At 42.4% G+C, this 26,599-nt stretch overlaps 1 protein-coding gene across 2 annotated transcripts; it reads left to right on the top strand.

Moving 5' to 3' along the window:
* Positions 1-1,460: 1,460 nt before the first annotated feature.
* CTLA4 (cytotoxic T-lymphocyte-associated protein 4) lies at positions 1,461-6,775 on the top strand. 2 transcript variants are annotated; one of them, XM_012655295.1, is made up of 4 exons: positions 1,461-1,725; positions 4,346-4,693; positions 5,161-5,270; positions 6,616-6,775. In XM_012655295.1, exons 1-4 carry the CDS (start codon positions 1,617-1,619, stop codon positions 6,718-6,720), a joined length of 672 nt encoding a protein of 223 aa, XP_012510749.1. In that variant the 5' UTR covers positions 1,461-1,616; the 3' UTR covers positions 6,721-6,775. The 2 variants fall into 2 exon arrangements, with proteins under 2 accessions (XP_012510749.1, XP_012510758.1); XM_012655304.1 differs by lacking the exon at positions 5,161-5,270 and having other exon boundaries at positions 1,617-1,725; positions 6,616-6,683.
* The last annotated feature ends 19,824 nt before the right edge of the window (positions 6,776-26,599 follow it).

Here is a 26,599-nt window from a genome sequence, read left to right as displayed (position 1 = left end):
CATGATCATGGGTTTAGCTGTCTGTCTCTGCCACTGCTGTGGGTTCTTGATGGAAAGAACATAGGTTTTTCACTTTTTTTCCATCTCTAGTGCCCCGTCTGGGACCTGGCCATTAGTAAGTGCCCATTAGGTTGTCATTGCTTGTTGGTATTTGAGCTGGGGTTTGAAGGCTTCTATAAGGTGCAAGGGGAGTATAGAAAAGGAGCAGGTCAGAAGAGGCTCCTTGGAGGAGGTGACTGTTCAGTTGAGTCCTGGAGGATGAGAAGGAGGATGAAATAAAATAATGGGAGCAAAAAGGCAATGGAAACAGCATGGGTACAGGTGACGAGACCTGAAAGAGGCAAGTAGGAGAAATGCCAGCAGAGGAAGGGGCCTGTGGGGGAATGATGGGAGGAAGGCCCAGAAGGGAGGCATTAGGTCTGTATTCTTTGAGGTGCATGGACAATGGGAAGCCATGGAAGGGCTGGAGGAGGCAAACACCATATCCGGTACTGCAACTGCCTGTTTGCACATGAGTCTTCCAGAAGCCCCTTAAGGCATCAACTATGTTTTTGTCTTGTTCATTCAATCCTAAGTGCACATAGTTCCTGACATATTTATAGGTTCTCAGTAAATGTTTTTTTCATCATTGAAATATATGAAAACTTCTCAGACTTAAAGAGGGTCCTCAATGTTTAGCATTCTTTTATTAGATGAAGATTTGTGTCATCTACAGCTTTTAAAAGTTTAAGACCTCTGGTCATATTTAAGCTCAGCTTTTGGATTTTCTGTTTGAAAAATTTTTAATAGGAAAAAGAAATGTCTTCCTATAGAAGTTTTTAATCTCTTAGATCATTTCAGTTGACTTTTTCTGGACCTTCTCCAACTCTATTTTGTCTTTGTTTAGTTAAGGCTTTTAAGAACATATAAATTCTTTCCTAATATGAAAAACCAGAGGCAGTTTTTTTCTGCCTCATTTTCCATTTATTTCTTGTGATTTTGGTATTTTCTCTCAACTAAATGCTAAATGGAGTTAGGAGAAATAAACTCTTATTTGTAATGCATGTCAAGGGACCCTTAGAAGGATGGTGCTTCACAGATGGAATATAGTTTTCATTAACAATTCCCACAGACTAATTCTTCTATTCATTCCCTTAAAGGATCACAGAGCTGGCAACTTGGCAGTTTGGGATATGTCAATTGAATGAATTGGTGGCAAAAGATGCCCAGACCATTGGATAAAATTGGGATTTAGGGGGGCCCCTGCACTCCAGGAAATTCTCCAAGTCTCCACTTAGTTATCCAGATCCTCAAAGTGAATATGAAGCTTCAGTTTCAAATTGAGTACATTTTCCATCCACGGATTGGCTTGTTTTGTTCAGTTTTACTTTGAGTGTTTGAGGTTGTCTTTTCGACGTAACAGCTAAACCCACGGCTTCCTTTCTCGTAAAACCAAAACAAAAAGGCTTTCTATTCAGGTGCCTTCTGTGTGTGCACATGTGTAGTACATACCTGGGATCAAAGCTGTCTATATAAAGTCCTTGATTCTGTGTGGGTTCAAACATATTTCAAAGCTTCAGGATTCTGAAAGGTTTCGCTCTGCTTCCTGAAGACCTCAGCACTGTTCCCATAAGGCCATGGCTTGCCTTGGATTCCAGAGGCACAAGGCTCAGCTGGACCTAGCTTCCAGGACCTGGTCCTGCATGGCCTTGTTTTCTCTTCTTTTCATTCCTGTCTTCACCAAAGGTGAGTGAGACTTTGGGAGCATGAAGGTGGAGGATGTGTTTCTCCCACCTGGGTTTCATTTCTTATAGCAGTCAAGGGCACTGATTTATAGCAAAGCCAGAAGTTAAAGGTAAAATTCCAGTCTCTTGGCTTGGATGCCTCTGTATTCCAAGACAAGCAGGGGACACCTGGGCAGCAGCAAATAAGCAGAGATATAGCTCACAGAAGAGTGCCAGGTATTTAGCAGGGGCTTAATGAAGCATGTGAGTTGGTTTAGGAGACACGGGCAATTTCAGACTCTTCTATAAGATTGGAAGAAAATAATGTAAAGTTAAATGATTTAAGATGGAAGGATATCCTGAATACATTTAAGCTTGGGTATCAGATGGAGCTCAAGATTTCCCTTTTAAAAAAATATTGACTTAAGCAAATCACGGGAAGAATTTCTTTCCTATACAATTCAAGGTTTTAAAGTCCTCTAATTCATTCGTTTTATAAACTAATTTGCCAGCTTGTTTAAAATTTAAGCAAATCATGGGAAGAATTCTCTCTTTACTCAATTCAAGGTTTGAATGTCCTCTTAATCAATTCTATAAATTAGTTAGCTAATTATTTTAAAAATGAAATGGTTTGAAATTGCAAAAACAAAAAAATAAATAAAATAAGAAGAAGAAGAAAGGAAGGAAGGAAGCAAGCCATCAATCTGTTTGACATAAGATGCTTAACTGTTGCCTGACCTACATGTGGGTTTCAGACGCAGATCCTTAGTTTTCAGATGAAATAAAGCTCTTTAGAAGTTGATACCAGGTTTGTTACATGGCTTAGAGTAATGAACATTTCCACTGAATCTCAATCTTATCTCTCTCTAGACCTTCTTGGTTAAGAAACTGTGTGGTTTGCACTAAGTAGGAGCTCAAAAGATATTTGATGATTTAATTTTTACTGGAGAAGAAATATACATTTTCTTATTTTACATATTTTGAATATATAAGATTAAATACCCTTAGAAGCATTCAAATTTCCTAAAGGAAATTTATATTAACCTGTAACTAGGATCCTTCTATGATGGATGCTGGAAAATCCAGTGTGACCAGATGTAGTGGTGATAAGTGTGAGCTCGCCTGGGGGAGGGCAGGACCTTTAGTGTTCCATAGAGTCAATAGAATAAAGATTATTGAGTGCTCATTTGGGCAAGATATAACTACTGCTTCCAGGAGTTTATGAGCCAAAGGCAGAGACAGAGGAGGTATGATTAGCTCACAAAAATTTTAATACAGGGCAGAACTTCATTAAGTACCTCAATGGAGTTAGCACAGTGCAAAGAATGCCCAGAGGATATCTCTGACAGGGAGAGACAGGAGTTGGGGAAGGAGACTGGGTCTAGCCAGCCAGAACTTCTGGGACAGCCAAGACAATGACTATTGCCATATTGTTCTCTCTTCTGCGGACAGATGTTGCTTAGTACAAGTGCTTGGAGTAAGGGACTAGTGTCTCTAGTAGGGCAATTTATATGCAGGATGGGGTGTCCTGGAAACTCAGACTGGAGTGATAGATTGGAATTGGATCATGGAGGACATTGAATGTTGTTTATTTTATTTGTTTTTGCAATCAGTGTTAGTAAATTGTCAACGGGTTTGAGAAGATGAGTGACATCATTCAATACAAGTTTGGGGTTTCACTTGTAAGATTGACTAGAGGGAGGCCAGGTTAGTTACAGGAAGATAATTTGACATGAAGCCACCATTTTTTAGAGGACTAACCTCTTTGTGTGGAGCACAGACCTCCTTTATCCTGTAAAAGCCAGAGGAGAAGAGAGAACAAAGGAGCATGAGAGTGTTCAGGAGAAGGGGAGAGGGAGGGCAGAGAGGCAGTGACGGTGGCAGGGGAAGCCCGCAGAAGTTAACAGTAGGGTTGCCTCAACCTAAGAGAGGAAACGACCTGGTGCCCTCAGCTCTGTGGCTTCTTTCTTCTGAAGCATCTTCCACTCTACAGCAATAATGCCAGGGAAGCGGGTGGCTGGCCCCGTGCACCAAGGTTCAGTGACTCCTGGGTGACAGAGGTACAGGGTCAGTTAAATACGCAGGCAGAGATTTTGGAGGTATGCTTTGAGAGATAAGGCAAGATTCTGTACCTCAGCCCCCAGAATTCTCCCTACTACTCATTATAGTTCTTGAGCTATGGTTCCGTAGTTCTGTTATAACCTTAGAGTACCAGAGGTGGAAGGCATTCTGATATCATCTCTTCTAATCCACTCTGACTATATGTAAGAAAAATGAAGGCCCTGAGGGAGGCATGATTTGCCCAAAATCATGTACTTCACAATAGAGCCAGGTCTTCCGCTTGCCATACCTGTGTTCTTCCTGCCACAACAAACTGTCTTGAAGGAGTTATTTCCCAATAAGGAAACTTCTTTATGACAAGTAGCTGGAAGGAAGCCAAAAGATGGAGGGGAGGCTGAGGTGGGTGGAAAGGAGAAGGGGAAGGGAGGGTGATGGGTTTCCTGAAGGGGTGAGAGAAGGGCTGGAGGGTAGAGCTGGAGAGAGCTCCTCAAAGGTAAACCTGCCCTGGCCAGAGGTCTTGCCTAGGCCTGGCTACAGATGAGCATAAGTTCACTGAGTTTTCTTTGGCTTTTCCCTGTTAGCAATGCATGTGGCCCAGCCTGAAGTGGTACTGGCCAGCAACCGGGGTGTTGCCAACTTCATGTGTGAGTATGAATCTTCAGGCAAAGCCACTGAGATCCGGGTGACAGTGCTGCGGCAGGCCAACAGCCAGGAGACTGAAGTCTGTGCTGCGACATACATGGTGGAGGAGGAGTTGACTTTCCTAGACGATTCCACCTGTGTTGGCACCTCCAGCGGCAACAAAGTGAACCTGACCATCCAAGGGCTGAGGGCCAAGGACATGGGGCTCTACATCTGCAAGGTGGAGCTCATGTACCCGCCACCATACTATGTGGGTGTGGGCAATGGAACCCAGATTTATGTCATTGGTGAGCAAAGCCATTTCACTAATTTGACACCTTTTGCATTGCTGTCTTCTTTGCATAAAAACAGTTTTGTTCCTTCCTTTGGGTGGATCATTTGTAGGACTGTGGAAATTCTCTCTAAGCGTTCTCTACCGCACGGTAGTCTTGCTTATAGATGGCAACCTACACAGCATTCTGACTATAAAATAAAAGGAGTTGGGGCAGGTGTTTTTTCTCCTGGCAGGGTGATAAGCACTCACTCTGGGGTAATAAGCATTATGAAGTTGGTTGGTCCTGTGCCTTTGGTATGGTATGATACACCTGGGGAAGTATTCCCAAGTAGCTATACTTACCTGTGGCTACCAATACAATTTGGGTATGGGCACCAAGGTCTGGAAGCTCTAACTTCTTCCCGTTTCCACCAGTGCAGGGCGTAGGGCCTTAAAGTTTGAAGCTGTCTCAGGGAGGATCCGCTGTGTTTTCTATTGCAGACCCAGAACCCTGCCCGGATTCCGACTTCCTCCTCTGGATCTTTGCGGCAGTTAGTTCGGGGTTGTTTTTTTACAGCTTTCTCCTCACAGCTGTTTCTTTGAGCAAAATGGTGAGTGTGATGCTGACAGGGCACCGTGTTTGATGGGGATACCTTCCATGGCATCAACTGACCAAGTGATGGTGTCGAGTTTTGTTTTCTTGAGATGAAGCAATAGATGGAGAGGAGGAAGGACAGTGGTAAAGAATACACTAGGACCCAGGCATTGGGCTTCGAGGTTTCAGAATGACTAATATTTTAGATGAGGGTGTTTGATATTGAATGTTTGTGTGCTTCTGAACAGGGTTTCAGTTTGAGTAACAATTTGAACAACATGGGGCAGCTGTTTCTCTCTTTATCTTCATGACAGTTGTACAGCAGTGAACAACTCGGAATCACAAGATTGGGTTGGACAAAATGTTGCTAGAGAGGACCGCCTGAATGGACTCTAGTCTCCTCCTAAAGGTCCTTCTACTTTACCTGGAAGTCATCTCTTGACGCTACCTTGTTCCTTCCTTGTCCAAGCTGTAGCTGCTCACAGAACACCTGCCCCATTATCCAGTCTGCTTGACTGGGACGTCTTGCCTTCCCTCCAGCCCAGTAAATAAAAGCCTGTTTTTATTTCCTAAAGTTGTTCTTGGCGGAAGAGGTAGAGGTTTGGAGTCAGGTCTCCTGTCGGCATTTCTTTCTGACATCTCTCTCAGCACTTCTGCCTACAGCTGGCTTTGCCGTCACAAACTCACCCTTCCCCCTCTCTCCTTTCTCCCTCCCTCCCTCCCTTTCTTCCTTCTCTTCCTCTTTCTTCATCTCTTTCTCTCTTTCCTTCTCTCTCTCTTTCCCACTGTCTCTTACAAACACGAAGACACTCTATTCCAAGATCCTCTATTCAACCCAACAGCTATGTTCTGTTGCTGTTAAGTTCTTTCTACCTCATTTGCTGCAAACTACCATGCTAACCAGTAGATTTGATCTCAATTCAATAAGGTGATAAATACTGGGAACTAATTCAGACAGAGAAAAAGTAGTAAAAGGCATACGAGGAGGGGGAATGAGAAACACAACTCTCAAACGGAAGAACTAAAGTTTGTTACCTGATCAAGCTTGTCTCCTCACTCATGAGATCTGGTCAATGATCATAAGCATTCTGGGGGTTCTTTGTGGAGCTTTCTCAAAGTCTCTTTCTCCTACCTTCCAGTCAAGGCAAATGATGGCTATTTTACATCAAAATCACAGTTATTTATCTAAAGTGAATTTTAATAGCTGAATCAAGAAAATCTCTTGGGGTTTAAAATTCTGTATGTTGTGAGCATTCATTTTCAATGGGATAGGGACCCAATATTTGTTGAGTCCTATTATGGTTAGAAATGGCTTCTGTATTCTTCAATAATAATTACTATTTCTTTTTTGTGTTTGGCAGCTAAAGAAAAAAAGCCTTCTTACAACAGGGGTCTATGTGAAAATGCCCCCAACAGAGCCAGAATGTGAAAAGCAATTTCAGCCTTATTTTATTCCCATCAATTGAGAGACCATCATGAAGAAGAAAGACCATATTCCAAATTTTAAGAACTGAGTCAATTTTAACTTCTTTTTTGCTATCCAGCTATTTTTATTTGTTTGTATATTTTGGGGGGAATTCATCTCTCTTTTATATAAAGCTGGATGCAGAACCCAAATTAAGTGTACTACGATTTAAAGCAAAGGAGCAGGAAAACAGAGGCAGAGGTTTGTGTCACGTCAGATCCATTTTTACTAAAAACGTCACTCGGGATCAATATGGGGACACAGCATTATGATGTGGGGGTCAAAGAATTAAGTTGGGGGACAATACAGTCCAAAGAAAGGGAAGGAGGGGAGTGCAAGAGAGGTCTATATTGTACACCCCCTGTGTTTATGTGTGAGACATTTATAGCTGAAATGATCTTTTTGAGTTAAATTTTTATGCTGTGTTTTTTTTTAAAAAACAAATGTACAATTACATCAAGACTTTAAAAAAACTCACACTGCTATGTTTCAGCCAGTGATTACAAAAGTTGTATTGTACCAATATGTATTTTTTTTATTTGATAGTATTGTGTATGGGGCCATGTGTGCTTTTGTGTATTTGCTGATGATTCGAATATAAACACTATATGGCAGTGTCTTCCCAGCGTGTGTCCCAGGGAAGTTCTGTGGAGGAGCTCAGGACACTAATATGCCAGGTAGAATACAAGGTCACTTGCTTGCTGGCTTGGAAACTGGACGAGGTCGTGGCAGTACTCAATTGTACCGAATTGGTGTTGACATGTGCTTTGGGCTTTTACACTGGCTCCTTTCAATGGTTTGCAAGAAAGTTGAAGCTGGTGGGATCTGAGTTAACTCTACAGGACTGTTGTCAAGACAATGGCTCACTCCAGACCTGTAGGCATGTCCTTCTAGGAAGTTCGAGTTCAATGGGCCCAATTCCTTATAAACACATGGTTAATGCCACGGACAGAGGAAGGTAGCAGGTGGCAGAATAGGGTGCATGAAGGTTTCTGAAAACTAACACTTTTGGTGTTTTTAAACTCAGTATTTTCCATGAAAATGCAACAACATGTATAATGTTTTTAATTAAATAAAATTCTGTAGTGGTCGTTTTTTGGAGTTGTCTTTATTATCCCTGCATTTGAGATTTGTATTTGAGTTTGTTTCTGATTGATTGGTGGAGCAGCTGGTGGAGTCTCCAATATCAGAAATACTGGAAACAAATTGGAAGAACACAAAAGGGCAACTAACACTTCATGAGTAAGCTTTGCACCAACCTATTACCTGCAAGCCATTCTTGGAAGGAATCCATCCTCTTTCCTTTTGATTTCTTTGCAACTATTTGGGATATAATGTGGTTTAACACAGACATAACAGCCCTTTGTACATCAACCGGCCTGCTCTTTAACACAGGCTCTTTACCTCCTCTTTCTTACCCACAGGTTTCTCAGCTCAGCTCTCTCACTGATTTTAGTTGCCATGACAACTCCAGTGTTGCCAACCATGCCCCTTGCAGCTATTTTGATTTTGCCTTCCTGGCAAATGGAGCTTTTCCTTGTGGCTTCCAAGTGTACTATTTTGAAAATGTGGGGAAAACACACCTGTGGTCCCCTGTTGCTATCAGCTGGCAGACCTGGGCCTGGCCCACCGAGCCCTCTGTGATTCTTGGTTAACCAATGTGTAGCCTCAGCCCACTTGATTTCACTTAAGGTTTCTTATTCTTGACCTCCACATCCTGTTACTGTCATGTGCAATGATTCTCAGTGTGGTCAGGGACCACCTTTAACTGAATCCATTGGGTCACTTCTTAAAAACACTAATTCAAGTGCTTAACCCCAGAGGCACTGAATCAGAATCTTTGGATGGTGGGGCCAGGAGTTTGTATTTCCAGAACACTCCCCAGTGCTTCTTATGCCCATCAAATTGTGAGACTTGCTGTTTAGGCAGGTCTCTCTCTCTCTGTGTCTCTTTCTTTGTGTTTGTCTCTCTCTCTTCCCCTTGCTCTTTCACTTGTTCACTCTTGTTCTCTCTTTCTTTTTCCCGGCAAGTGTTAATAAAAAAATGAAATAGCATGTAGGAAGCATTTCATGAAAGTTTGTTAAATAAAAATAAAAAGATCTTTCAAAGCTGGGTAATGGCTTTTACCTAGAATGAACTCCTACTATGTGGAAGATTTCTTGCTCTCTTGGCCTGTGGACAGTAGCCACAAAGAAACAAATTTGGAGCCCAAATGGATAGTATGATACCATTTCTCTTCTCCATAATTGATGGCAGATCTAAGTGACGGAGAGAGCTTTAGACAAGAGACCTCTCAGGTATCTTTAAGATACCCTTAGACAATGGACTGCTTTACATAAGCTTAATATCTTCTCTACTATTACCTAAAATTCTACCATTTGCTATGCATTAAGTGTTGCCTTCTTCACTCAGTCTCAATCTTGTAAAAATAAAATATTCTTTAGCTCAAAAAAGTTTCCCCTGTGATAGGAGAATTGGGCAAGAAAGACTGTGACCTGGGCTTCCGCTGAAAGGGCAGAAAGCGATATAAGGGTAGAGGAGTGCGCCTGGGCACCAAAGGAAAACTTCTATTCCCCATTTTGTTTATGGGGGCAGATCCTTTGCCTGCAGTACTCAGAGAGGTGCACAGACCCCAAATCAGAGGACCAACTGTCTCATGGCATTCCAACCTTCTTTACCATCTCCATCTCTGGGATTGGGATCCTGGGGAAGCCCAAAGATTCCATGCATTTAAATGGGGCTTGGTCTACCACGCAGAGGGAGCTATGGAGCTATGACTTCCTCCCTGGAACCGCTTGTCCCAGGCAGGAATGGGGATGACAAGGGGAGCAGCATAGAGCTACCAGGGACTTTAGGGGCAGTTCCTCTTCCTCCTTGTACCCCAGCACCGGCCTCTGCTTATCACCCTTCCTCCAATGTGGTACCCTCATTTCTGCACCTTCCCATTTCCCCGTTTCTCACCTCCAGATATCTTAATCCCTCATTCTCACACCCATTAAGACTAATCTCAAATTCTGCCTGCATCATCAGATTTGCTGACACTTAAAGCCCACGTGGATTTGTCCCCTTCTGTTTCATAGCTACACTTGGTTTCATCTCTAATGATTTCAGATGTACATGTCTTTTCTGCCTAGTTTGATCAGGAAGTTCTCCAAGACAGGGATAACCACAGCTTTAGTGATACAGTAGATGCTCACATAAATGGATTGAATAGTTGGGGAGCTAGGACATCTGGGACTCTGGGAAGGACAACTGTCTTCTGTGTAGAACCCATCTGTGTTTTCTTAGGCTGCAGTCTAATCTCTTTCCTATTTGATCAGCAGAACTACGTGTAGATCAAACTCATCTTTTGGCTTAAACCTTTAAGACTCTGAAATGTGAGCTCCAGCTGGCTACTCTGTCCCACATATCCGACTTTTATCTTAATCCAGTCTTAATTCCAATCTTCATGTACTTATTTATTTATTTATGCAAATTCTCATTTTTATTCTTCTTCTTTCACTCTTTCGAACTGGGGGTTGTTGCTAAAACTGACTATATTTTCATACTCTGTGTGAGCCTTCTTCCATATCCACAGTTAATACCCACTTAATTAACTTGGGATTGAATTTGTAAAGTGTTGATGTCACTGTGTTGTTAACTGGAGCAAAGCCAGTTAAAAAGTTTCAAGAATTTTTAAATTGAAGTTATTATTTTGGGAGGTCTCAAAGCAAAAAAGAAAATGGCTTTCTCTGGAAAGTTATTCCTATTAACTCACTTCTTTTTTTGTACCTGGTTAAATTCATGACTCAGTCTCCTTAGAGGGTTTATTTTATTTTGTACACGTTTTTGTCTCATCTCAGGTCAATTTTCTGTTTTGTCCAGAAATGTGAAACACCCTACTAGCGGAAAAGGAGAAAACGTTCATTCTTTTCTCTTTTATGTTTCCTTGGCTATGGGCTGGGACAGGGGTTAGTAGGTAGGTATGCCAGATTCAGCAAACTCCCCCACCAAAAAAATAAAACCAAAAAACAAAAAAAAAAAGAACCCAGGATGCCCTGTATTTGATCTGACAACCCAAACAGCAGAAAAGTTTATACTTCTAATGCAGCATAAATGAAAATGTTCTGGAAACCCATCTTCAGAAGTTTCTGGGCAAGAACCACCTGAGCCTGTGACTGCTGTTTCAATTCTAACACGATCTCCAGTTCCCGTTTGCGGGCACACGTCTGGGATGGACGCTGTGTCAGTGGAGGCTAACGGGGCCTGCAGAGGAGGCAGCAATTTCTCTTCTAAGCAATCTTCTTAGAAGCAGTCAACCCACTCTGGTGTGTATGGCAAGGAGTCTGACTTTCAGACCCTTCTTGGAAATCTTTGCTTTCATGGGTGCACTCTATTATAGCTTTTCTTACATTTATTGTACACAACAATCATCTGGAGCATTTGGGGAAAAAAATGCAGAGGGACGTGCGTCAGGCCCAGAGCTTCTGATTTATAAAATCCGAGGCAGGGCCTGGGGATTTTAATTCTTCATTGAGTCTTGGACCATACTTTTAGAATCCCTGGTCTATCTCAGGATCCTACCGTCATAGATGATTAGGACTAGAGAAAGGCTCTTGGAAATTTTCCTCACATTTTTAGAAGCAAATAAGGCTCAGAGACATTAGAAAATTTGTTCAAGGTCATGGATTTGAACCAGAACTTGAACCAGGCTGAGAAGCCAGATCTCCAGACTTTCACATCAGGGCTCCGCAGTGGGGGACACTGTGAGCCTTTCTGCCCGGGAGCTCTCCTTTCTAGGCTGCTTCTGGAGTGCCACTGCCAATACTGTCCCCAGGCTGTCCTCAGAAAACCAGCTTTTCCTCCCACCCTCACCCCAAGTGTTCCTGTTAAACCTCCATGTGATCATCACCTCCATTGCAAAAGAGTCTCAGGTGGCCCAGCCTGTCCCCAGCAATCCTACAGAAGAATGCTGCAGGGGAAAACACGAAGCAAAAACTGCCAATAGTCTGTCAGCAGAGCCTGCAGCGCACGGAGAAAGCTTCTACGTTCTGCTGGAAGTCCTGTAACGACCCACTGAGATGATATGTGCTCTTTTTAATCACACACAATCAGGTTACCATAGCAACAACAGTGTTTCAAAAACACGATATTGGTCACACAAAGTGATATTATCTATTGAAACAAAAAGAGAAGGCTCTCTCTGGGAGGAATGGTACAATAGGAAATATATTTCAGGAGTCTATTTCAAGTTTTAGAAAGCAACACGAATGACTCCTCCTGAGTAGCATGTTTCTGAAAGGACATCTCCTTTTCCTTCTTGCTTCGCCTTGACAACATTGTAGTCCACGCTGCATGCAGCCCATCGTTAGCTTATTTTCTTCAACTTGTTGAAAAAAAAGTTTTGCTTTGCTTCTTTGTAGTTCGTTTGCAACTCAAAGATAGTGTCTAGTCTCCTGTGAGCATCTTTTTGCCCCTGGCATTGTAGTGAAAATTATCTTTAACCACAGCTGGACATTAGGGACAGGAAGTTTGGGTTTGTGACCGAAGGTGAGCGTGCTCTTGTATTCCTTTCCTATGGAGAAAGCTGCCATGCTAGACACAGTTCACGTGTTCCTTATTCTGAATGCAGAGAGAAAGGAAACCAAGTTATGAAGTCTCAAATACTGCACGAATGGAGGTACATTAGCTAAAGCAATTCCCACAGTATCCCTGCAGTAGAGCTTCTGCTATCATTCCCCATTTCACAGATGATGAAACAGATTCAGAAATGTTTTATTACTTGCACAAAGCTACATAGTCAATGGCAGAGTCAGGATTAGTGCTGAGGTTTAATTCCAAAGCCCATGTTCTTTTTGCTGACCGTATCTGAGTTCTGGGGGCTTCCTGCAAAAGGAAAGGAGCCGAATGGCAAGTGAATGGGGATCCAAGAGCTGGGAAAGTAAAGCACCTGTCACGAGGGTTACAAATGGGTGTTGGAATAAGCAAATATCCTTTTGGACAAATGTTTTTAAAGGTTTTCTGAAGGGACTTATGAGATTATCCCCAGCAGCTGAGAGTTATAACCAGAGAGAGAGAGAGGAAAACAGGAAGGTGGAGACATGTAAAGATGGACCACTGGATTCAATCCCCAATTTTAACAGTAGCTAGCTGCCTTTCCATAGCTGTCTTCCCTCAGCTGCCATCCCTCAGCTGCCTTCCCATCCTCTGGCACTGCAGTCAGCACCTCAGTGTTGCTGGCTGGAAGGCCTTCCTGGCCCTCGGTATTATGGCTTCTCATATTGAAGCTTGGTTCAGAGATGGGGGAAAATGGAAACTATTAACACAGCCAGTGAGAAGCTTTGATCCTCATATAATTGGCAGCATGTTCCCTGTGCAGTGGGGCTGGGGTGCGTTTGAAAAGAAGGGAGAGTCTTTGAGTCAAGGTTGAGAGGTGCTGGGAAATAGCAATGAATCTCTTTGAGGAAAAAAGATAGAGAACAAAAGCAGAAGACAGAGCCCTGAAGATTCCCCCAAATGGCATATGAAATGAACCAGTGTTCTGTGAATAAAATTATAGATCTGGGCCCAATGCCACAGGCTATATAGAAGATTGAGAGAAGCCCAAGTCAGAACCAGGGGACCAACCAGCAGAGTCTGTGATGCGGGTAGCTATGCAGAAGAAATTTCCACCAGAAGTTGAAGTGTGGGACTATCTAGGGCCAAAACAGAAAAAGACCTTCCCTGGCGGGAATGAGTGTTACAGGCAATGATGTCACCTGGATGAGTGGTGGTGGAGGCAGGTACATGTGTGGTGGCAGCTGACGATGGGGGAACAGTGGCAGGGAGCATCCCAACGGAACTGCTGCGTGCTTCAAGCCTGTGCAAAGCTGCGTAGTGTGGACTGTACGTGTGCCAATTCAAGTGTAAGTAGCATTTGTAATTTGAGCCTGAGAAGAGATGATTCAAGGATGACGTGATGGCCGTGTGCAAGGCGTAAAGGGCTGTCCTATGAAAGATGGAGTGGATCTGCTTTGTGGGCTTGGGCTTCCTGGAGCCCTCAGCTCTGGTGTTCCGCAGAGGCATGTGATGGAAGGGGGCATTAGCATTATTCTTTTTCTATAATGGGCTTGGATCCAGAGTCAGGGAGAGGGTGTTGGATCCTGTCGTATGGCAGGCTGGCTTGGGGTGGGCCCGTTGGATCCTCACCCACAGCGGCTGGCAGGTAAGGGAAGGAATCAGAAGACAGGGTGGGGCAGGGGGCTGGGAAAGCAGACCTGGTTGAAGGGCTGGCCCCTGCTGGGTGGGCAGCACTCCTATGGCCTGCATCTGAGACTTGTGATGGGTTCAGGCTCCATTCGGGTAGTGCCACTGTCCACAGAGGTCTAACTTGGCATAGCAGCAAAGGATATGGTAGGAAATACCCGAAGCTAGATGTCTGCTGACCTTCTAGTGGGTTAATTGGCTCACATTAGGATTTCTGCCAACATTTGGAAGTATAGAGCATAGGACCCGATGCTCAGGGGAGGCTAGGCAGGGTGTCAGGGAGAATTGCAATGCTGTGCAAGTACATTGAGGCCAACGTCCAGCTGAATTCCATAAATTGGGGAGAACCACATGCTCCTGGAGACCTTGCCTGGAGATATTGCTGTAGGCTGGGTTCTGGCTTAACTGCTGGGCCACTGATCCCAGCCACACCCTAAAAATCCTTTCAACACAGTTTTCTAGCGAACCATGGACAGTCATCACAGTTGGCACTCAAGATTTCCTTGATAACTCTGGGGATTTTTTAACTACTTTCTACTTTTTCTAAGACCCAGCTCAAGCGTCCCTTCGTTTGTAAAGCCTCCCTAAACCCTCACACATGGTTACTCTCACTGCATTTGGTCCTTTCATCTTTTAGCTCTTGCCACTCTGCAGTATCAGTGTTCATTTGTGGCCTTTTCTCTTCTCCAGATGGAACCCACTGTGGGCAATGAGAGAGCCCTTCTCATATTTGTCTACTCAAACCTTTAGATACTAAGATATTATTTCTATTTTTGTCACATAATTTGCCCCAGATCCCATCATGTTAAGAGGCAGAGTGGATTTGAATTCAAGTCAGTCTGCTTTCAGACGCTGTGCTCTTTTCCTGAAATCCTGCACTCAACGGGGTGCCCTTCAGCACGTCGGCACAGGCTCAGGAAGGAGGAGAACAGGGCTGTGTTTGTGAGCACAGACAGACATGTGAGGGATTTCATGGCTGCTCAGGAAGTGGAGTTCCCTGCTCTGTCCTTAGAAATTTCCATCTTCTGTGGCGCATTATATACACTGGGATCAAACTAGTCTTGATGAATCTGACTTTTGACAACCGTTCTAATGCTATTGCCTTATTCGGTTGCAGCTGAACTATTTCTGTCTAACTTGGCTGCCTAACGTACAAACTGTTTCAAATTAGATGTCTTTTTGCCTAGTGAAACTGAGAGAATTATTTTATAATCACACTCTCTGGAAAAAAAATAGTCAATGGAAATTTTTAATAAAAAAGAATGTGGTAGAAACAGAATTTAAGTCACGAATTGGAAAACATGCAGCAAAATCTTTATTCACTAGCCTTTACAGTATTCCGCGACCATCTGTGGAAATTTATAGGTATTAAATTAGATATAGGCTGGTTTTTCTGTTTGCAGAACGTAACAGAAACCTAATTGAAAACCGCACAGCAACACCATAAAACCAAATGTGATATTTGTTCCCTTCAAGGTCAAAATGCATACATAATGTAAAGAAAATTACTTGCTTTGGTCCTAGAACAAAAACACCTCTGTTAATATTTTTATTAAATATTGAACATTTCTAAGAGGCAGTTAGGAATATAAATGTAATCATTTACCTCAGAGTCTAAATTACATTCAAGAGTGATTATAATAGGGACAAAGGCAGAGTGTATACAAGGTTGGTCTTACTTTACTTATATTCTACCGTTTGAAGGTTTTCCTGTGTATAGACTTATATGTCTATGTGCAGTTCCTTAAAAATGACTGGTTGCTGGCCTTCCCATAGAATCTAGAAAATGAGTGCAGAAGAGTTGCTCCATTTGACGAGAGTATATAATATTTCCTGGGCTGAGGTCAGGAGGCTGGCCAAGGTGACCCCCTGAGATCCTGTTGGTTGAGGTAGCAGATCTGTAAATTGGAACCCTGTCCCTGAGAACACTTCTGTGGAGCCCTGGAAAGAGAATCGTCAAGGGCAAGGGAACTAGTGATCCTTGTTTGGAGAACTAGGAGTCCTGCTCTTGGCCCTGGCCCAGCAGGTTTCTGGTTGCCTGGAGCCATTTCTGGGTTAGGAGCTGTTTAAGAGCCACCCTGGTCCCTTCCCTGAGTGCTCCAGCCCAAGCTGAGTTCCCCAGCCCTAGATTCCTTCTCATGCTGTCTTGTAATGATGCAATTTGTAATTGTTTAAGTCTCATAATTAAGTTTTCATGCATTAGTGTTACTTATTCCTCAAATACATAATGAATTCCCTGAGGGACTTCTATTTTATAGAGGCTGTGTGGAGGAGCGTGTGTGACCTCTGCAGCAAAAGGACGGGGGCTTATCCTACTCAATCCTCTAGTCCTCAGTTTCCTCATCTGTAAAATGAGGTTGCAGATTAAATGAGTTAGTGTATAGAAAGAGCTTAGAATGGGCCCGGCATGGGGGAAACACTATATAATGTAGTGATATATGTAGAAAGTGCATTACGATAGTATACTTTTATTATTTCTTTGTGAGCCCTTATCATACTTGGTATGGAACCTGGCATAGAATAGTTCTACCCTTTTTCTACTTGCCTTCATTTCTTTTACCTTTCCTTGATTTTCCCTTCAGTCACTATTTGTTAGGCAATTAAGCCTTTAAAATGAGACCAAGGCTGGTTAGAATGGAGATGCACATCAAGGCTGCGTGATTGAATTCGTTGTGTCTGTTGGTTGTTCTCCCTTTGCTCCTCCAAATCTATTCTCTCTCCCCTCTCTGCTCCACTCAGCTTCATGCCCGAGGAAGCTGATCTGAATGGGCCATGTCACCTTCCTGCCTTGCCCTCTGGCCATTGACCCATGGAAGGCAGGAGATGGGAGAGTCAGAAGACAGGGTGATTGGGTCATTTCTTCCATTCATCCCTGTTTGACAGCATCAAGGACACAGTTGTGTCCTTCCTTGACTACAGCTCTGGTCAAGAAGATGAGCTCTGGTGGCTCCTCTTTTCTGGCTCTCACTGGGCTCTGGTCATTATTTTCCCCCTTCTCTTTTAGTCTAGGAGAGTAAGGAATTTCTGCTATTGCTGGTTCCTTGGTGTCTCCCTATCCACTGTTTTCCTTTAATCCTGTCCACTGCTCTATAAGTAGTGCCTATATTCAAGTTTCTGTGGCTGAATCATCTGAGATAAATTGTGTTTTGTGCGGAGATCATAACTAATACATCACGTATTCTTAGAAATGTCCTTTTATGCCTCTGGATCTCCGTTTCCTCCTCTATAGTAGAAGGGGGTTTGTCAGACTCACTACCTCCAAGGATCTTTCTAGATCTGAGAGTCTACAGAACTATCATTAGAATTTAGAGTGACCTTGATAAATTGCAGAGGTTTTTGGTCACAAACAAGATGAATTTCAATTAAGAACAAATGTAGAGAAATGCATTTCGAGAGGAAAAAAAAACAAATTACAGAAATACCAGTTGATAAATGCCTGGCTGTGCGCAAGCACTTCAGCAAAAGACCCAGGATGAGTAAGCAGTGCACGATGTTGCTCGAATTGAGTAAGTCTGGGGGGGTATAAGCAGGGTATGTATGACCTGCAGGAAGTGCAAGTCACTCCCCTAGAGATACTTGTCATTATGCATGCCAGGCCTGGGTGCTGTGATTTGATTCGGCTCAGTAACTTAAAAGATGGAAACTTAAGCGAAAAGAAACCTAAAGTTAGATTAGTATTGGAAAATGAGTTATAGAAAGTTCAATTTCTTCTTTCCTTCCTCCCCTCCTCCTCTTGTTAAGAGCATTAGGTAGAACCAAAAACCTATCCTCATTCCTATGAAGGGACATCTCAAGTTCCTGTGTCCTGGAAGTGAACTATGTTGAGCAAGCTGCATCTCAGTTAATCATACATATAATCTTGGACATAAATTTCAATGGTCAATAATTGCATGTTGTTAATGGGTTTGTTACTGCTGGTGTTGAGAGGTCTTATCATACCTAACGGGGGCAATGTACACTATCTGGGTGATGGGTACACTTATAACTTTGACTCAAGCAGTACAAAAGCAATCCATGTAACCAAAACATTTGTACCCCTGTAATATTCATATTCTTTTCACTCTGCCCATTTTTCCACTGTGATGGCTTGGACACTGAACAGTCACTGGCACACAACAGGTTTTCCATGAATATCTCTAGTGGAACAAGTGCTTGATTGAATATGGAAATGGGGGCTAAGATAACCATTGAATGAACTTAAGATCAATATAAGATCTTAAGGGATGGTAAGAGTATTTACTTACTAGGTATGGACCTGCAATCTATTTGCCAAGAAATGATATAAGGATAAGCTGTCATCAGGAATTCTGCGTGTTTTAAGAACAAATCTCAAGCACAAAATTCTACTAAGAGAGTCCCTCACATGACTGCAAGCTGACCTGGCTGTGGTCCATACCGGAGGAGGGGGTTGGGTAGAGAGGAGAGTGGGCAGAAATTTACATGCCTCCTTGGTGGATGATTTGGGGAGAGGGAGTGTGTGTCACCCACAGAAGGACAACCTAGGCCTATGTCTACATGTTTCCCAAACATTGGTTTCAAAGCAGAATATGCAGTCCTTTCAGTTAGAAGATGATCACATTTTGATGTTAAACTCTTTCAATTGCCTTTTGGTGGTAAAGGCCTAAGTGGAGTGCTTATTTCTAAAGCCTGCCTTTTAAAGTTGCTTTCTTGGTTTCATAATTGCTTCACAAGGAGAAATCGGAATGGTACAGGGTCTAGAGAGGAAATATATCTGGATAACAAATAAAGGTGACTAGCTCTGAGTCCCAGCCCCATCACTAATTAGCTGCCAGTTTTATGCAGGTCACTTAACTTCTCTGAGTTCGAATTTTCTTACTATGTTCCATTGAGGAACACATTTCTGTTTTAAAAGCATTTTCATGTATGTTGCGGAAATGTACATGGAAGGGAATGGTAGTTTCTTTGACCATCATAACTGCCCTGAGAAGTATGTGGTGTCAGATTGATCGTGACATACAGATGAGAAGGTCAGGGTTTAGGGATGTTAATTACCTTGGTTAAGAAACAGAGTTGTATGAGGTTCAACCTTTCTAATAGGATATTTCTATTTGCTCAATCTATGTTCAGCTTTGTTTTACTGTGATATATTTGATAAGGAACATAAATGTTAATTACTATTCTGTAAGTTTTGAAATGGGCAACTAAAATTTACTCAACATAGGCTGTATTCCTACATCCTTCTTGCTAGAAGGTTAATTTTTATTACTGAGCAAAAAGCAAGTCATTTGATTTTGTAAGAGATGCCTCTCTCTCCTCCCTCCCCCAAAACCTCAGAGCTTTGCTATCTGGAAAGAACTCAATATTTAAGCTCCACAACAAATATGCCTTGAGACCACACACTTGGAACAGTCAGAATGGGTTTGGTGAGGTATGCTAATCAAGAGAGGAAAAGAGCACAATTCATTTCTGAATTGGTTATCAAATTCTTCTTGTAAGTGACACGATTGAAACTGCCAATTGGCTTTGCAACATGCTGAGTCCATATTTCTACATCTGTGAAAGCTCAGCAAATGAGACCTTCTCAGCAAAGCAAGAGGGTTTCACCAGTAAGAAATGTGATGAGGTGTTGTACCCTGTGGCCTACCACTTCTCAAGAGACCTCTTTCTGTTTTACCTATTGAATTATATTATGATTGACAGGCAGCTTCACTCATTACTCAGATTTCCTTCACGTTATCTCCTTAGCAAATCTGGTCACCACAATACTTTAAAAAAATACAGTCATATTATGAGTATGAAATCATTCAACACTAGAGCTTGAAGGGACTCAAGAGGTCATTTAGCTAAAGTCTCTCCGCCTAAGAGCAGCCAGTTTTCCCATGCTGAACCCTTGTCAGGTAGACCCAAGAACACTTCTCTTTATCTCTATTGAAATATTACACAAGTTATTCCCAATTGCTTTCTATACTGCCATTCAAAATTGTAGGCTCCCCACACTACAAAATGATGTCTTGAATCATAAGATATTATACTAAAAATTATAACAAAGCTTCATTTTATTTAAGTGTGAGGAGTTATGTAGGCATTTTTAGCATTATAAGATGAGTAGAAGCAATATTCTATCTTCCTTAAGAGAAGGGGCATTTAATGGAGCCTCTCAATGTTTGAGCAACGCAGAATTGAAGCTTGGCACTTAGATTTAATATTGGGATAGTCTTCTACTCTTTTAAGTCTTCTTCTATAAAGTCTCTACAGAAGTCTTCTTCTATGAAGGTGTTCTGAGGAGTATGATGTGTTTAATAAAGCAAAGAGCATTAGGAAAAAATGATATATGCTTAATTTTTTCTTTTGGGTGTTTTCTTTCCTTCCAGAAATTATGTCTGCTTCAAACACACACTCCAAATAACAGAAGAGTTACAGCTACATGAATAAACACATTGTCCAGCTGAGAGAACACTATTCAGACTGCTGAAAACAGAGCCAAGTTAAACAATAGGTGCATAGAACCAGTAGAATGGCATTTTGCCACTTAATGAATTACAAGAAACAGATGTTAAGTTTTTTTTAAAAGGACACATAGCCTGAACTTGGCTCACTTATCAAGAATTTGCAAAAGGACTTTAAATTTGTGATTTAGGGAAAAGCCACTAATTCATTCATGTATACATATATATACATTTGATGACCCCATCATATGATTTGATGGATTTTCTCATTCAAAGACCCACTTATTACTGGAGATACTTAATGCTTTTGCTGGGCTTGGGTTGTGAAAATGGGGAATTTAGTTAGCATCCACTTATTGCCACCATATTATGCCATAACATCATTCTTCTCACCTAGGATTTACTAACCATTTTCTTAGGACATGGTAGAGTGGGGGTTGTTGTACATTAGAGATAATTAATAATAATTATAGGCTCACTGGGGTCAAGATTCTGCCTTACATTTATGCTCTATCTCCTGCAGTAGCTAGTGTAGTGCCAACAGAGCAAGTTCTTCATTATGCTTAATAAGAACATGTTGCACAGACATATTCTTGGTAACATCTTAAGAAGCTTGCACAGAATCTGATCATCTGCCTCCACATAGCCATGAAGTGATGGCAGTTTGGGGATTGGGAAGGATGAAGATTTTGTGAGGAGGAAGAGAGGAACTGAGACGGGAGTTAGGCGAGGAATATTGAAGGGAGTGAGCGAAGGGAGTGAGCAAAGGGAGATCACTTCGTAGTCTGTGGCTGCTCAAGAAAAGGTCAGAATAAAGAGAATGTTTACAACCCTGAAGTATGTATTTATCCAACGCCAGAGCTATAAGGTGAACTTCTCTGATTTCAGGATCGGAAACAGCTGAGGGATAGGTCATGCTAAAAGAATACTATCAAAGATTTGTCAGAAAGGAATTGGCTGCGTCTTGGTTGGAGCACCTGGGAGCCCATGCAAAACATGGATTGGAAACTTATAAAGGATTCATTCAATGTTCTAGCAGCTGGTTTTGAGTAGGAACACGGTTGATTCTGTAGTTAGTATGAAGCTGTGTTATCTGCCTCAACTTGATAAATTTTCTCTTTATGCTAACAATCACTTTTAACTGAAAATTACAGCCTCCTTGCTATAGAAATCTACTGCTGTCATAACCCTTGGCAGTCTGTTTTCAAATCCTAGTCTGCGAGAAGAAGGCAAAGAGGGAGGAGAGGAGTACTAGTCAGTTCTGTTGAGATTTAACCATGCTTTGAGATTCCCTGGGACAGCTTCTGCCAGCAAAGCTACAGCTGAAAATTCTTTAGCCACCTCCCCATTGGTTATGCATCTAGTTGAAGATTCCCAAGTGTCTGTGTCCAGCTGCAGAGTCAGCATTTTCTTCTGTTGGTAGGTTGGCAGAGAGGACTTTCTTGAACTGAGAATGGGGGGATGGCTTCTGGGTCAAAGGGGTTTAGCTCATATTCAGCTGCAGTGTCTGTGAGTTTCTTATTGACTATTTGATGAAGAAACTATAAGTGAGGCGAGTGACTCACAAAGGCTGCCCTGTCCAAGGAAGTTCAGTGGAAGTGATGGTGGGATTGCCACACTAAAAGAAGACATTGACAAAGAATATGTAATTAGTCTGCTGGTTCTAGAATAATTGTGATATATCCACTAAAAATGGCATTTCTGTGACTTGGCGAATGGGGTGTGTGTGTGTGTGTGTGTGTACATAAGAAAAAAACCCTTCAGAGTCTTCAGGAATAATAATTACAAATATTTAGTACTCGATATGTAACCAAACTGTTTTAAATCCTTAAAGTTGAATTATTTAGTTTATCTTCATAAAACATTATGAGGTAAGAAGTATTATTTCCTTCATTTGCAAGATGAGATAATTGAGGCATGCAGTGGTTGATTAATTTGTCTGCTGTTGTCTCAGTCTGTTTTATGCTGCTGTGACAGAATACCTGAGACTGGGTAATTTACAGTGAACAAAAATTTGTTGGTTCATTGTTCTGAACTGGGAGGTCCAAGATCAAGATCTGGCAAGGGCCTTCTTGCTGCATCCTGCCATGGCAGAAGGCTGAAGAGAGGGCAAGAGAGAGCAAGGAAGGGCCAAATTTACTTTTATATAGCCAACCACTCTTGCGATAATGACATTAATCCACTTACGAGGACAGAGCCCTCATGACCTAATCACCTCTTGAAGGTCCCCACCTCTCAACACTATTGTATTGGGGATTAAGTTTCCAACACATGAACTTAGGGGGACACATTCAAACCATAGCAATTGTCAACTGGCTGAGAAGGAGAGAGCTACACAGGCTGGCGTCCTGCTAGAGGTGATTCTAGGGATAATTGGGTGAACAGGTTGGGCAAGAGAAAAAGGTGTGAAGGATTTTTTCTTTGCAATTGCAGTTCAGAGTTGGGGCGCAGATATCACAGACAGCTAAGACCTGTGTGACTGTGCGAGCATTCAGGGAAAAGGGAGTATTTCAGAGACAAGACAATTTAACTTCAAGTGACTTAATTAAGCTTGAGAAAGAGTATCTAGGCTGGGTAGGCTGAGAACATTTCTATCCTTGCCATATACTATATCTGCATGTTTTTAACTTGTTAGAAAATCTAACAAGTGGCTTCTCCTTTTCTAGTTGCTGTCTTTGAAAAATAGAGACATGAGGCTCTTTTGAGTCATTTAGTGTCTGCAGAGCCCTTGGCCTTCTAGTAGGAGTTGATAGTAAAATCGATCTCACTCTTTCATTCTTTTTTGCTTTATGTTTAATGTATACAGTAACCAGTAAAATCATCTGTCCAGTTAGCAAAATACAGCTAGGATTTGAAACATCAATAATGATGACCTCAGATATCAGGATTGATATTAAAATGAGCGACAGTATCATAATTCCACCATTTGTGATTAAGTATTGAAATAATATCTCTTTCCTGTATTGCTTTATATCCCAAATTTTAAGCCCCATTAAAAATACTTTTTAAGAGAAAGAGACATAGCAGGATGAGTTAGTACTTTCAAGCAGTGACTGCCAATGATCTGAAATGTGGAATCATGTCACTTTCAGATAAGAAGAGAAGCGTGTCGTAGCAGGGAGGAGAGACCTCGGCAGTGGCAGACAGAATCCAACATGGCTGCCAGAGGGAGTCCTCTGCCTTCTCTGGGGTTCACCCTGAACTCTGCGTGCTCATGAGACAACACACATGTATTGAAGCAAACCATCAGCAAACCTACCCTGTCGGGAGGTAGTTACTATTTAGCTATTTCTCAATATAATACCTCCCCTTCCAAATTATCAAAAGGGAGAGGTTTAAGAATATTTTTAGCAACATGAACTATAATATGAAAAATAACGAGAACCTAGGGCTGTTAGAAGGCTCTTTTCAATTTCAGTTAACACCTGGGCACGCCTAGTTACAGTACAGCTGCCACAGGCAAACTTCTCACTTCGAAACAGCATCCCAGATTTCACAGTGGTCCTAGGGATTCAAAACTGTTAACACCTTTAAGGTCCTTGTAAAACTACAAATAGCAGCTGTCTGCCTTCCAGGGCTCGCTCTCTGCTGAAAATTATTGAACTTTTTCAGGCTGGATCTTTGGTGTAATCTGAGGAAATGGATCTGGAAAAAGCTATTATTAAGGGCCCACTCTTACTTCACATTCTACTGATTTGAGTAGTTTTCTTTCTTTCTGTATTCAAATTAGCACAATCAAACGAAGGACGGGAGTTGTTTCAGTGCTTCATTAGGTATCCTGGTCATTCAGACAACCAGACAGCCAGCCTGCCAGCCAGCAGAATGCAAGGCGCCTGCTGTGTGTGGCTGGGTGCGTCAGGCACACCTAGTGCGCGAGAAATACTTAATGAACAGTCAATGGATTCCCTCATATTGCGAAGTAAATTCCACCTGGAGTTGCTCATGCAGGGTAATGGCAATGTAGCGCTCTATGGATGGAGAGCAGATACACGTCTTAAGGAAGGATTATGCATTTAACAATTTTCTTCATTTTAGTAACTTAACTTCAGGTTTTAATTTCCGACTGCAAGCTTCATTCTGCTAGGCTAGTGGAAAGAAACCTTAACCTCAGTTCTTCCTGGGGTTTCCCCATGTCTCCCCAGGATTGTGTCACCTTCTGGATCTTGTGCAATGTCAAGACACTGGGGTAGTATGCTGTCAGGTCCTCCCACACCTGTCTACTTCCACTGTTTCTGTCGTCTTCTCCCTTTGGGAATGGGGACTTTCAGCCACTCCCGGGTGAAATACTCTTGGGTGAGGTGTCTCTGGTCCCATTGGCCTGTGTGTACCCTGTAGCCAATTCCCTTCTCTCTCTGAGGCTTTGCTGCCTTCCATGTGGGGGCATTTGGGGTTGGGGTATGGGCCTTCTCTGCTCTTTCACCTGCTTTTCTTTCCCTCTGACTCCAGGGGTAGTCTTTTTAGGGTCAGCCTAAATCACTCTCGAGAGCCTCCCTTATCCTGAGGAGTTTTGTTAAACAAATAGCAGAAAGATGGGTGGGGATAGTTCTACCTGTTTCTCTGACCCATTTTTCCTTTAAGGTCGTGAAGAACACATGCAAGTTATGAGCACATGGTAGGGGGGAAGGTAGAGAGAAGTAAAAATGGATAATACTAGGAAGGAAAAAATAAATGGTTATTTCAAAATATTATCCCTCAACAACCCTGTGGACATAAATGTACATACTCATCAAAATGCCATCAAGGGGAGGGGCCCAAGGGGAGTAGGAGGAAAGGAGAATCCAACTCATAAGGGATAAGAGGGTCTCTGGTGTGTCAAGATGTAGCTGTGCATTCTCAATTGTCCCTCCTTAAAATTGGATGGCATGCAAGTGGGTAGCTCTTATAAACGATCCGTTAGGGTTGGATGGCCCCATAGTACAGTGGGAAATGATCAAATGGCTTGTGGGGTAATTGGAATGTAGGATGTTTTTGTGGGGGGAAAGATAAGTAGAAGAAAGAGATAAAATTTCTCTAAAATAATTTCTTCTACTTTGTAAAAGTAGAGGCACTGATTCTGGATATAGTGGTAGGAAAGATTGTTGGAGAGCATATATTTCCATCATCTCATTGTTTAAAGGACATTAAGGTTAAAAGCTTTGCCCCAAATTGTCTAGTGCATGGTGAGAATGGAACTAAGGCCATTTTTGGGGTCCCCGTCCACTGTGCTCTCTAGGATGTCCAGTATACACTGCAAACACATTTAACAATTTTATTATTTTAAGAATAACAAACCAAAAAAGAACATCTTCATCAATGTCAATGCAAAACTATTTTAACAGGTTTCAAAGACAAAACTCTTTGTCAATAACTGTTCCCTGGCAGTTTATTTCCAGGAACTGAAGATGTCATCCAAGGACTTGGACTGCACAAAGCGAATCACCATTGTGTTCTCAGACTCAGAGGCCCAGGCCAGCGGCAGGCCAGATGGCCCAGTGGTCCCACAAGATCCTGTCCTTTTGGCCTGAGAGGATGAGAAGCAAACCAGACAGAGAGAGGGAGAGAGAGAGAGAGAGAGAGAGAGAGACAAACAGAGAGAGAGAGAGAGAGAGAGAGAGAGAGAGAGAGAGAAGTTATAGGCAGTGGCTGCCACAGCTCCAGCTGTTGATCCCGTTGCAGACATGAACACAATGATGATCTGGCTGCCAAAGGAATAACATGTTTTCTCGCCAGAGAGAACTGCCAAGGGTCTGGTGGTTTGCTTCAATACATGTGTGTTGTCTCATGAGCATCCAGAAGACAAATGAAGCTCAGTTTAATTTTTTTCTTCAGTATTATGTGAAGGGCTGTATTTTGTGATTTTTGTTATGACTTTGCTACTCCAAGTGTGATTCGAGGATCAGCAGTGGAGGTGTCACTCACGGCAAGTTAGAAATGCAGGATCTTAGGCCTCACCCCAAACCCAGCGACTGAGATTCTGCTTTTCAACCAGGCCCCCAGGTGATTTTGGGCGCACCTTACAATTGGGAAGCATCCTCAAAATCAAATGGTGTTAGGTCACAGTACTGTGTCAACAGGACTGGAGTGAAGCTCGGCTGTGGCAGGCATTGGACAATGCCAAGACTAGACTGAGGCAGGAGACCTGAGTTCTAGACCCCAGTCTGCTACTTCCCTCTGTGTGACCCTGGGGAAATCACTCCCTCTCTTTAGGCATTGATTTCCTCTTCTTTAAAATGGGAAGGATAATATCTGGCTTGTTTACCTCAGGGCTGT

Source organism: Propithecus coquereli, unplaced genomic scaffold (genome assembly GCF_000956105.1).
Source record: "Propithecus coquereli isolate 6110/MARCELLA unplaced genomic scaffold, Pcoq_1.0 Scaffold113, whole genome shotgun sequence".
Classification (NCBI taxonomy): Eukaryota; Metazoa; Chordata; class Mammalia; order Primates; family Indriidae; genus Propithecus; species Propithecus coquereli.
Note: the sequence above shows the minus strand (reverse complement) of the source record. Positions and strands in the feature narration are given on the sequence as shown.

What these genes read in the sequence shown, in the direction of transcription:
- CTLA4 (XM_012655295.1), top strand. Translation starts at nt 1,617, where the DNA reads ATGGCTTGCCTTGGATTCCAGAGGCACAAGGCTCAGCTGGACCTAGCT. An exon ending in CATTCCTGTCTTCACCAAAG is followed by an intron (nt 1,726 to 4,345) that starts GTGAGTGAGACT and finishes TTTCCCTGTTAG; the next exon opens with CAATGCATGTGGCCCAGCCT. An exon ending in CTGTTTCTTTGAGCAAAATG is followed by an intron (nt 5,271 to 6,615) that starts GTGAGTGTGATG and finishes TGTGTTTGGCAG; the next exon opens with CTAAAGAAAAAAAGCCTTCT.